Here is a 12,303-nt window from a genome sequence, read left to right as displayed (position 1 = left end):
ATCAAAAGAATAAAATAAATAACTAAGATTAAGAGAAGAGAAATCGTTACCAAATAAATCTGGAATTAAGAATAAAGTTGGAACAAAGTATCAGAGAGAGAAACTAATCTAAGAGCTAAGTAGAGAGAGAAAATCTAAGAAAGAATTAAGAAAGATTAAAAAAAGATACTAAACTCGCTTAACGAAAAAGTATTTATACTAAGCAAGAATCCTAAACTAAAACAAACTTAAACATCAAATAATTAACTCCTAACAATAACACGCGCCCGATCAGGCGAGGCACCGCCCGATCGGGCGCGCCTTTTCTCCATCAGGTACATTTCTTGCGCCCGGTCGGGCGCGACTTCGGGCGCCGGCCTTGCTTCCCTCGCCCGGCCGGGCGCGCCTCTGGGCGCCAACCTCTTTGGTCGGGCAGCTCTCTTGGGCCACTATATGGACTACGATTGGGCTCCAATTCTTCGGGTCAATCTGGGTTTTCTCTTCGGGTCTTGAATACTCGGTCCAAATGCCCCGGTATCAGATGTACCAAGCCCTTAATCACCGATTCAATGGCTCTAACCGGTCCTGGGCTATAAAAAATGGTCGTGCTTCTGGAGTGCTCGTAATTGCTCCATAATATATCGGGAAAATGCTCCAAAAGTGCAAATCCCTGCAAAAGTCAACCAAATCTACGAAAACACTAGAAAACACCAATTAGTAATAAAAGTGGCTCTAAAGAGCCAAAAACACTACTAATTATGACCAAGGGACGGGGTTAAAATACTATATAAATTCGACATATCAAGTCGGCAAAGCCACTTTCCAAGCTAGACCATAAGACAAAGCTGACATACCATCCATAAGACCACGACACCCCCAAGAAGATCTAGAAATTCCTCCCATCCGAAACGAGCTAAGGATATGATACTTGGAAAGCAAAACCCTTGAGCTGGGGGTAATGGTGGATACGCCAACATTGTTTTGCCAACATGGCCGAATTTAACAATGCCACACTCCGAAGGCCCAAGCCTCCCATTCCTTTCGGAAGATGCAATAGGGAAGTAGAGCAGAAAGCCAAATCCTTAGAAGTAGATGAAGACCGCCACAAGAAACGAGAGAGCTAGCAATTTTAACTATTATATTATTCTCTGTATTCCGATTTGTGATGATTACTCAGCTTTTTGCTGACGTGTGTGTTGTTTGTTTTGTTATGCTATTTGTGTTTACGGCCATGTTTTTTTCTTATGGTGGCCCTGCGATACTCTATTTGGAATTTGTTCTTAATGGTGAGCAGTCAAGATTTTCTAAGCAGGTTTAACAAGCACTAGGTGAAAAAAGGCATTTGGCAGCGGTTCAAACCCGGTATAAGGCACCGGATTGAACCGATGCCTATGTGAGGGGTGCCAAAAACTAAAACCAAGTTTTTGGCACCGGTTCAAAACCGGTGCCATAGGGTGGAATAGGCACCGGTTAACCGGTGCCAAAAAGGCCCACTAAATTTTTTTTCAAAGTTTTTGGCACCGGTTAACCGGTGCCAAAAAACCCCCAAAAATCATTTTTTTTTGTTTTTTTTGCTTAAAAATTAAATAAACTAAATTAAATAAAAACACAAAATATAAATCAAACATCACAATCAATATAAACGATTCTGTTTAATATATAATCAATAAAATTTTACAACATAGATCAATAAAAAAAATTACTTATAAATCAAAAAAAATTACAACATATAAATAAAAAAAAAACTACAATATAAATAAAAAAAAATATTACAACATCACAATCTAAAAATCCCCATATTCTTGATTCTTGATTCTTTTTTTTTTTTGAGGAAACTTGATTCTTGATTCTTGGATTATGTATACCTGCGCCAATTAAAATATCAAAAATAAATTGATTAAAATGAACAAGCTGCGAAAAAAATAAAAAAAACCTAGAAAAAAAAATTGAATTAAAATCGATTAAATTAAAAAAAAAATCGAAAAAAACCCAAAAATCAAAAAATCAAAACAAAATCGAAAAAATAAAAACAAAATCCCAATCGAACAATTAAAAAAACCCAGAAATCATAAAAATAAAAACAAAAAAAATTGAAATCGGAAAAACCTAGAAAAAATTGAAAATCAAAATCGAAAAACAAAAATCAAAATCAAAATAAGACAACGAAAGTAAAAATCGAAACACAAAAATCAAAATCGAAAAAAAAGAAAAACAAAAATCAAAATCGAAAAACAAAAATCAAAAATCAAAAATCAAAAATCAAAATCAGACAACAAAAGTAAAAATTGAAACACAAAAATCAAAATCGATAAAAAAGAAAAACAAAAATCAAAATCGAAAAACAAAAATAAAAAATTGAAAAACCCAGAAATCGAAAAAATAAAAACAAAAACAAACAAATAAAAAAATTCCAGAAATCAATTAAAATAAATCAAAAACGAAAAAAAATTGAAATCGAAAAAACCCAGAAAAAATCGAAAATCAAAATCGAAAAACAAAATTCAAAAATCAAAATCACAAAACAAAAAACCAGAAGTTGAGGGAGGAGGAGTGGTCTCCGTGGTGTTGTTGCATGTGCTCGCGGTGGTGTTCGTGGTGGTGTTCGTGGTGGTCTCCGTGGTGGTGTTCGTGGTGGTCTCCGTGGTGAGCTTGAAGGAGAAGGAGAACGAAGAAAGGGAAGGAGGAGATGAGAAGGAGGAAGGAGGTTAAGTGGAGCGAAAGAGGAGGAGAGGAGAAGAGGAGAGAGAAATAGTAGGAAAGAAGAGGAGAGGAGAAGCGGCGAGCTAGTGAAGCAAAATAGGATTTTGGGGTATAAATATGGCCGATTTTTTTTTTTTTTAAGTTTAACCGGTTTTTTTAAAAGTAAGGAACGGTTCAATTGGCACCGGTTCAAACCGGTGCCCTTTTACTTTTAGGCACCGGTTTGGCCTGAACCGGTGCCTTTTATATTTGTGTAAAATGGCGCCCAAATTTGGGCCGGTTTAGGGCACCGGTTTGGCCTGAACCGGTGCCTTTATGGGGGTGCCTTATTGTATTTTTCTACTAGTGAAGTGATCATAGCTAAAGGATCTCAAGTGTTTCGATAGTTTGTCATATCAAGTTTGTAAAGTTGTATAAATAACTCACTTAGATCATTGAGTTGTAATTATTGGAATTTTGTAAGCCTTAGCACTTGAGAGGTTGTCGATTGTGGCGGTAATACCTCCGATTTAGGTGTATGTTTCCGCAATTTTATTCAAAGGTTCTTTATTGTCTCTTATTTCTTATTTCTTATTAGTTAGTATATCGAGGGTGTTACACTAACGATCTTTGGGCTAGTAAAATAGGTCAAATCCTAACTGGACGGATCCTATAAGGTCATATAAAGGGCCTAGTGTAGGAGTTTATAGGTACTATAATGCGAAAAAACATAAATCATATTCATAAAGCACCTAATCTCAAGATCGCATGCAGTACACACAAGACACGTACATAATCATACCTTTGAAGCGTGAATTCCACGTAGCAATTCGACACGCAAATCAGGGAGAGAATAGAGCCCCAAACATTGCTCCTTAAGTTAGTCCACGAGATTCGAACGAGCCGTGCACCAATACTAGATTGGTCGAGTGAAAGAGGAAAATTGCGATCACCACCTTTAATGGACTAACCGACCACCACGAACCACCACCATCGGCGCCAAGGAGGAGTGAGAGAGTGAGTTTGAGAGAGGTTGGACTCGTGTTTGCTAATTCGGGTTTGATCAAACTGATCACTCAATTAAGCTGTTGAAAACCCCAGGTACTTAGCCTATTTATAATCCTATTATAATTAAACTAAGTCACGAAGCCCAAAACCTAGAGGTGATCAATGGGCGGGGGGGGGCCGAGGTCAAAAAAAATTTCCCATTTCTCGGGTCGGGCCAAGCTTCGGGCCGGAAGACGTGTGCCCAAACCCACCCAAACTAGTCGGGCCATACGGGGCTTTTCGGGCCAATTTCGAGTCGGGCCAAAAAATCAACTAAAAATGCAAAAAATCCATTTCCCAAACCCGGCCAAACTTTTTTAAAAATCGGGCCGGACCGGAAAATTCTGCCCAAAACCCGCCCAAAATCGGGCCGGGCCGAGCTTAGTGTGATCAGCTCTACCAAAACCCTCCTTATTCCTCCATATGGCCGACCATACTAGGGGATGAGGCCTATCATGGGCCTCGTCCTCTCGTGTTTGATCTAGGCCCTTTGTGTGACCTTATAGGAACCGTCCAAGTGGGCTTTGGCCTATTTTACAAGCCCAAAGATCGTTAGTTACTCTAGCTATGATATAACGACTACCCAAATGAACGAACTTAATTATCTCTATAATTTGATCCAATTATATATCTAGTAATTGCACATGACGAAAACATAAATCCTTCACCTAGATCAAGCATAAGAGGACGAGGCCTATGATGGGCCTTATCACTCTAGGTGGCTGCCCATAAGGGTTGGTTTAGAGGGCTTTGGGCTTCCTAACCTAGTAGCTAGCTAGCTTCCACAACACCTCATGCCCACCAAGCACCAGACCAGCTTGGGTTGTCAGCAGAATCACCTTTGGGAGACATTTATTTTACTCTTTCACTCTTTGGAGTTTGGACTAGTAAAAAAGAGGAATTACTCCCGAGTAAAATTGAACTCTGTTCTGAAAATGAAGCAAGTTTAAACGGTGATACAGAGCTACACCTTGAAAAATGAAAATGGTGGATTTCCGATTATGCAGGCGGTTTGAGGGGGCGGTGATCCTCCTCAACATCATTTGCTGCTTCTTTTTCACCGGCGCCGCCGCCAACATCGACGCTCATTCTCCCGTAACTCAAATTGCTTTCGGATCATGCTCCAATCAAACCAATCCTCAGGTTTCTTTCTCTTTTTCTTTCCTTTTATAGATTAGTAGTACCAATTACTAGTAATAATTTAGTATGGAATGCAGATTATATGGAATGCAATCAATGATTTCAATCCCCAGTTATTCATTTGGCTTGGTGATAATATTTATGGTGATAATAAACGCCCTTTTCGATTATTTGGTAAGCAACGCACTTTTGGGCCTTGGAAAAATCTTCCCAGATTTTATCCTTCTTCTCAACTTGAAATGCAATCTAAGTTTAACTTGGCTAAGACCCATCCTGCCTACTCTCGTCTTCGTAACCGTTCTAAGGTATGTATACTCTTCCCTTTGTCCCCATTTTATTAATATGGACTACTTGCTTATACTATTTTGGGATGTTCGGAAATATAGTAATTCTGTGTATATGGTAGGTTATTGGAACATGGGATGATCATGATTATGGATTGAATGATGCTGGTAAAGAGTTCACTGGCAAGGACATCAATCAGAAGCTGCTGCTTGATTTTTTAGATGAGCCTGTGGATAGTCCCAGGTGAATTTGTGTTTACAATTACATCATACATGTGTTTAATTGTTTTTGTGGGTTTTGATTTGGTGCATAATCTTTGTCACATTGTTTGCTAAATTGACCGAATTCATCCATTTTGACTCTCTTTTACCACGATATCTGCATGTTGTCTGTGACTCTCTTTTACTACCAAAACATATCATTTGATTCCGGACCTTATATCGAGTTGTAAACTTATAATCTTATACAATTATGGTTGTTGCATCGTTTGTTTACTAACAGGAGAAAGCAAGCTGGTGTTTATACGTCATACACATATGGCCCTATTGGTAAGCAAATTAAGGTATGCCTTGTTTTCCCCCTAGAAGTTATCATAATGTAGTCTTTAAGCCAATAGACAGTGGTATTTGCATTGCAACCGTAATAAAATTCTAGTTCTCCTCTCCATCAATGATTATTTACCTTAACAGGAGTTGTCAACTTACCCCCTGCTTTCTTTGGCCACTTGGAAGCATTCCATTTTTATTTCTTTATGTGACCTTCTTTCTCAAGTTTTTCTTTTGCTTATGAAATTGAGCTGGAGTTATGAAAGATGCTGTAAATCTAGTAATCGACAGCCTATGTGAATTCCTTTGACTTGTAAATCTCCTTATCATGCTCACAAGAGATGTATAATTGTATACATATATGGACCATGGTCCTTATCATGATCATGCACTTTAACCTTTGGAAGTTTTCTAATATGCTTCAACATTAAGTCCAAACAATTTGCCACATGAATTTTAATAAAGACGTGGTCTTTGAGCCTATAGTGATTTTCGTAGAAATGTATTAAAATAGGACATTAATTAATCAAATAATGAAATTTATTGTAAAAAGTAAGAATTATATATCCTACCTGCCTTAACAAGATTAGATGCATGTCTTTAACGTCACCATTTGAATTAACTTTAGCATTTGAACTTCGTCAACCATGTCATTAAGGTTTGGAACAAAAAAGGTTCCCTACTTTTCTTATGCTCCTCCATTTTCTTATGTGTGTCTTTTACTAAATGAATTTTTTAAATAACTAAATGAAAGGTATACCTTTCATGAAGATCTAACTTTTAGGTCACTTCATCAACTTTTTTAACAACCTGGAAGGGACTGTCATTTAATAACTTAAAATCAGGGACTGTTGCCCTGCCTTATTGCTAATTTTCTTCAATTTTGGGCATAAGTTTCAGTGCTACTTTTTCCTTAATGTTGAACTCAAAGTGCACTTGCCTTGATGGTGTGGCGCCTCCTCTAATTGTCTCACGTTTCTTCCTTAGTTGCATATGACTCATCGCAAAGTGACGTGTGGTAGCCAACATCCTTACCTTGGCTGATATAACAATCACTATGATTTCCTAAGGCAGATCAAGACCAAAATACTTCAAGAAAACTTTGCTACGAATGCTACCTCTGCTGCTGAACACGTATCATAGGCCCTGAAATAAATATATCATACGTTGAAATTCAATCAATCACCATCACTACTAAACACTGCCCATTCATATTAGAAAATCCAGGAATAAAATCTGTTAAGTGACACCCATGGCTTCTCTGAAACAGATTACAGCTGGAGTAGACCAACCTCTTTCAGATGCTCATCTTTATTTAACCGATACCCATGACAAGATTTCACCTATGCATCCATTTTCACCTACCCCCTGGAATTTCGGCATGCCCTTTCCTGACCAGTATGCCATTGGCACTTCTATTGTCACATCCTTGTTCATCTCAACGTCATCCTCAAAATAGTTAGTGAGAGACATCCATTTCCTTCCCACCTGCTCACCTGGGTAGTATACTAATATGTAACAGAGGCTAAATTTCTAAATCTGTATAAGGGTTGCTAATTTGCTATCTACTATTTTCAAATTTCTCATGATTTGGTGCAATTTACTTTGGCTTTGTTTCTTTTCAATCCTGTCCACTATTATGCAGTTTTCACTTTTATATTTTTCAGGTCATTCTTCTTGACACTAGATACTTTAGAGATCCTATATCAAGTGGTGGAAGTGTTTTGGGAAGCTCACAATGGGAATGGTTGGAGAAACAACTTCATGGTCCACCAACAGCCATTACTATTATTGGCTCTTCTGTACAGGTATTGTAGAAATTTATAGACCTCTGTTAGTTTTTTTTTTCAGTTTTTTTTTTTTTTTTTTTTTTTTTTTTTTTTTTTTTTTTTTTTTTTTAAGAAAGATAGACGGTGTATTAATTAATGGACAAAGCGTCCGAGAGTACATAAGAAGACACTTCCGACGGACAATGGTTCATCCATAATTGTTCTACACCAAAGGGCCTAAGCCTAGCTATGTGATGAGCAACTAAATTGCCATCCCTCAACATATGAGAGTATGAGACCAAGCTATAAAATCAAAAAAACACTCATGGACAGAATATCCTCAAGCACGGAGTCTAAATCAGAGAAATAAACAGCAGCCTTTGATAAGCGGGTAACAAGTCCTAGGCAGTCAGTTTCCAGAATAACATTCTTGCAGCCAATCCTCTTCGTATGTTGGTACTTTATAAAGGGACTAAATGTTTGCAAATTATGAACGAGCATACCTATATCATATGATTTCTGATCTAATTAAGGTTTTTAATGGCATATGAGGAATCTCCATGTGCTTATGTAGTCTGTAACACCTTTATCGAGTTATGCAAAAGTGTGTATGCTCTACATTACAACTACTAAGTACAAATCCCACTAGGGCTAGCCGGCTAGGAGCCTAGGAGGGTCTGAGAAGGTGAAGATGTACAGAGCCTTGGCAATGAGTACTGTTACTGCCTTACTGGTGAAAAGGTTAAATCTGTCAGAGCCGCGCAAAGCAGACTAACTACCAAGTACCAATTGCCTTTTATTTGTGTGTGTGTGTGTTGGGGGGGGGGGGGGGGGAGGGGGGAAGTGTTAAATAAATTCTATATCTAGTATTTTATAAACACAAACCAGTAGTGCCACATGTCCCCGTTCCCTCTAACCTTTCAATTAATATCTTTTTAATTATTGATTAGTAAAAATCATAGCTGGTCCCTGTATATCCCCTAAATTTATACTTTTACGAGTACGTTTTTATGTGACTTAAATTCCTCTTGAATCTTAAATATAGTTATGTTCCTCCCGCATATGTTTCAAATTTTCCATAAGAAATGCAAACAGTTAAAACCTTTTTTTCAATTATTTTAATTGTATTAAAAGGCTAGTTAGTAACTATATGTCTAAGGAAGCTAACAGTCATGCTTGTAAGTCACATAGTAGTATTAATGCCAGTGTATAAAATAAAGTGTGCCGAGGCATTGAGGTGCTAGGCGAATGGGATACAATGGTTTTTTGAAATTTGCAAACCGTATTCAAAGAGGTGCACTTGAGGCCGTGAGACGCACACAACTTAAAATATTTCTTAAAAATATTCTGATATTTATTGAGGGTGCCATAGTGTTCCCTCATTGCCATAGTGTTCCCTTGGGCTTTAAATAAAGAAGTCACTCACTAAAAGAACTTAGACTAGGGTGCCTAACTTTACCATTCAAAGAGTCAAAGGAGTTACAAAAACAAAAACTTAGGATGGGGATGGGGAAGGGGAAAAGGAGATATGCAACTTCTGTACAAACCTAGACTAGTGATAGATGCTAGCCTTTAGGATGATCTCTCAGTAATGCAACGTGTGTTAATTGAATTATAATTGTACTTTTTATATATAATATTTATTTGTATATTTATATTTTTTAAGTTTGAAATTTGACTTCTTTATGGTGTCTGTGATACTGGGTAATATGGATATTGATATATTTAGTGTTAATTTGATTCTGATTTTCCATTTAGGTCTTATCAAATCATTCAGCTGTTACAAGTCCTTTCTTTTCTGTCGAGGGTTGGGGACGTTTTCCTCAAGAGAGGAAACGGCTCTTTCAGTTGATAAATGATAGTAAGGTGAGATTTTCCTTATCTATCCAAATGATCAAATAATGAACTAATGATTTAGTGCAAAGTAATGTTCTTGTTACTATTACTAGAAATTTATTGGCATTTTTCCAGCAATCAGTTGGAAATGAGTTTAAATTGCTAATGTGCTTCTTGTTTCCATAACCTGTGTGCCTGTCCCTTTTTCTGTTGTAAAGAGGGATGGTGTTTTATTCATCAGTGGAGATGTCCATTTTGCGGAAATTACACGATATGACTGTGCTACTGGATATCCATTGTATGACATTACTTCTAGTGGGCTGACACAATCTATTGAGGGGGTAGTCCCACCATCACTGCGTTTCTTAGTGAGACTGATGGCGTGGTGCTTACCAACTACTGGAAGAGTTATGGAGCAAAATTGCAGATACAAATCATGTGTTTATGGTAAACCTTTCTCGCCTTTATTAATGCATCAGCTTGTAAATTCATAATATTAGGCTTCCTAGGTGGATGATGGACAATTAACTCATCAGAATGTTTACAGGGCAACCTAATTTCGGTGTCATTGAGATACAATGGAGATCTGATCCAGTGATTATAAAAGTTGAAGTTAGAGATATTAATGGGTCACCGGTAATTAGTAAGAAGATCCCGTTATCTGATATTCAAGATGGAAACATAGAACTAGCTGCCTCTGACAATAAAGCCTCGAGGAAGAAATATTGCTCTCTTGAAGTTGATCTGCCATGGATTGTCCGATACCGCTTGGCCATTTTTGTATTCAGTGCTTTATCTGGTACGTTGGCATTTTTTTTAAGTCACTGAAATTTCAATTATGGGATGGTCTTGCCTTTCACATTTTCTTTTTTTGTTTTTCTTCTTTTTTTTTTCCTTAATTTGTTCTGCTATGGAGTAAGATTTTAAAAATCCCCACTGTGAAGGTTTAGAGCACTTCAGCTTCAGCTAAACTAAATTTTAATATATTTGTAATTCACTGGCAACTCTCCAGTTTAAGGTGGAACACACTGGATATCAGGTTTAGATGTGCTTAATTGTTTAACTGCAAGGTCACAAAGACTGTCACTTTGGAATTGATCCGTTTAAAGGTATATTGCTCAGGGTGATGACTCATGATTCTCTCCTTCATGCTGAGTTGAAGCATTTATCTTTTCTTTTTTTTTTTTTTTTTTTTTTTTTTAAACTGTGTGATTTTGTTTTTCCCTTATTTGGTGTTTTTTGGGATGGGGATGGGGAGATACAGAGCATGCTTAATCAAAATTGCGTAATGAGATCCCAAATGTCTGTTGGGGTGACAAAGGTAAAGATGTGTGTATGTTTGGGGGGGGGGGGGGGGGGGGGGGTGAGGGTTGTTTATTCTGATTTATGTTGCTCAATTCAAAATTATATATTGGTTTTATTCTCAGCTGCTCAAGTTTTCCCTTCAATGCTGCAGTTTGCCTTCTTGCAATTTTTGGACTGGCTTTTTCAGCAATAATTCTCAGCAGCAGATGGCTTCGTAAATGCAAGCATGATTGACCATGTTTCAGCTGGTGACACATTGATGGATATTATTTACATGCAATGTATGGGTTACCTGGATGATTTAGCAATCATTTCTGGAATTCTGTCTGCTCTGCTCTTTCTACTCACTTCTCAGGTTTGTTGCTAGGTCAAATGTCTCAATTATTACCCTGGGAGCCTGGAGGTGGACAGGTTCCAATTAATGGGGTGTAAAGTGGTTTTTAATTTTCAATGGCGGGTAGTCAGCTAGTCGCTTTTATCTGTATTTATTTCGGTATCATTTTATGGAGTGAGGCTTCTGTCTACTCCACTGAGATAAAGGATCCCCTCGTTCAAGTTGTATCCGGCTGGTCTGCTAGGGGATGGAGCAGTTAGCAAATGCATATTGCTTATGAAATTCTTCAATGTACAATGAATATCCTTGACTCCATGTTTAACATGATGAGCAGTTTGATATGATGTGGATTTAACAGTCTGACTCTCAAGTTAATTTTGCTACAAAATTTTCTGTAGCAGATGCGCAGTATGATAAGCCTAGATAAGGCATAGCATTCTAGTACTATACTCTTTATAGTCTTAAGTACATATTGTACGAAAAATGGTTGTTTATTACAACCCTCCTGTAATCTCATATTGTACGAAAAATGGTTGTTTAATACAACCCTCCTGTAATCTTTGATGATGTAATCTAACCTTAATAATTATCTATGGAGGCTGCATAGTCGTCAGCTGTGATGGTGCCAATTATGTTCTTTGTATGCATCAATAATATTTAGGCAGGACTAAAAGTTCTGGTGAACTCTTAATTTCACTCTCTTTTTTGTATACCCCCAGAGAAGGTGAAATGAGGAAGTGGGCCAACGATATAATACGAAATTCGAGCTATGAACTCTACCGGAGTATGTAATTAGGGGGAGAGTAATTGACTAGTTTGCTATATAATTCCTACATTGCTGTCCAAATAACGTTTTTTTTTTTAAAAAAAAAAATTGTGTTAGCAAGTTGTCCAGAGATTTCAATTGCAATTGACATGATTTTGGAACCCCATGTTGTGCACATTATGATCATTTTGACATTAGTTAATAGGAGACTATTATACTTTTTGGGGAGTTTTTTTTCAAGAGATCTAGAGAACCACATAGCAAAATAATACTCCTTACTTCCTTAGTTTTAGGCTTTTAGCTTATGATTTTTTTTTTTTTTTTTTTTATAAATATAAAAATAATTTGAGAGGTTTAGTACAGTAGAACAAAAAATAAAAATGAGCCGTTGATGCATCACTATTCACTAGACCTGGAAAATGGGTCATTCCGGGTCAGGTCAAATTCGGGTCAGGAAATATTCGGGGCGGGTTTGGGTCGGGTCGGGTCATTTCGGGTTTCGGGTCAAGTTCGGGTCAATAAATTATCGGATCGGGTCGGGTTTCATGTCAATACTTCGGGTCAACTTTGGGTCGGGTCGAGTTCGGGTCGGGTCAGTTTTTGAGTCCATATATTGGG

At 37.4% G+C, this 12,303-nt stretch overlaps 1 protein-coding gene across 2 annotated transcripts; it reads left to right on the top strand.

Annotated features, from left to right (window-relative positions):
* Positions 1-4,529: 4,529 nt before the first annotated feature.
* LOC110685565 (alkaline phosphatase D-like) lies at positions 4,530-11,556 on the top strand. Of its 2 annotated transcripts, none has more exons than XM_021862116.1 (9): positions 4,530-4,848; positions 4,911-5,150; positions 5,252-5,373; positions 5,632-5,692; positions 7,343-7,483; positions 9,203-9,310; positions 9,499-9,727; positions 9,828-10,079; positions 10,737-11,556. In XM_021862116.1, the coding sequence occupies exons 1-9, from the start codon at positions 4,684-4,686 to the stop codon at positions 10,817-10,819; spliced, it is 1,401 nt and encodes a 466-aa protein (XP_021717808.1). In that variant the 5' UTR covers positions 4,530-4,683; the 3' UTR covers positions 10,820-11,556. The 2 variants fall into 2 exon arrangements, with proteins under 2 accessions (XP_021717808.1, XP_021717809.1); XM_021862117.1 differs by having other exon boundaries at positions 4,537-4,848; positions 4,923-5,150.
* Positions 11,557-12,303: the final 747 nt, after the last annotated feature.

Source organism: Chenopodium quinoa, unplaced genomic scaffold (assembly GCF_001683475.1).
Source record: "Chenopodium quinoa cultivar QQ74 unplaced genomic scaffold, ASM168347v1, whole genome shotgun sequence".
Classification (NCBI taxonomy): Eukaryota; Viridiplantae; Streptophyta; class Magnoliopsida; order Caryophyllales; family Amaranthaceae; genus Chenopodium; species Chenopodium quinoa.
This window is presented reverse-complemented; position numbering and strand designations above follow the sequence as displayed.

Coding starts and splice junctions, on each gene's coding strand:
- LOC110685565 (XM_021862116.1), top strand. CDS start 4,684: ATGAAAATGGTGGATTTCCGATTATGCAGGCGGTTTGAGGGGGCGGTG. Junction 4,849..4,910: donor CCAATCAAACCAATCCTCAG/GTTTCTTTCTCT, acceptor GTAATAATTTAG/TATGGAATGCAGATTATATG. Junction 5,693..7,342: donor CTATTGGTAAGCAAATTAAG/GTATGCCTTGTT, acceptor TATATTTTTCAG/GTCATTCTTCTTGACACTAG.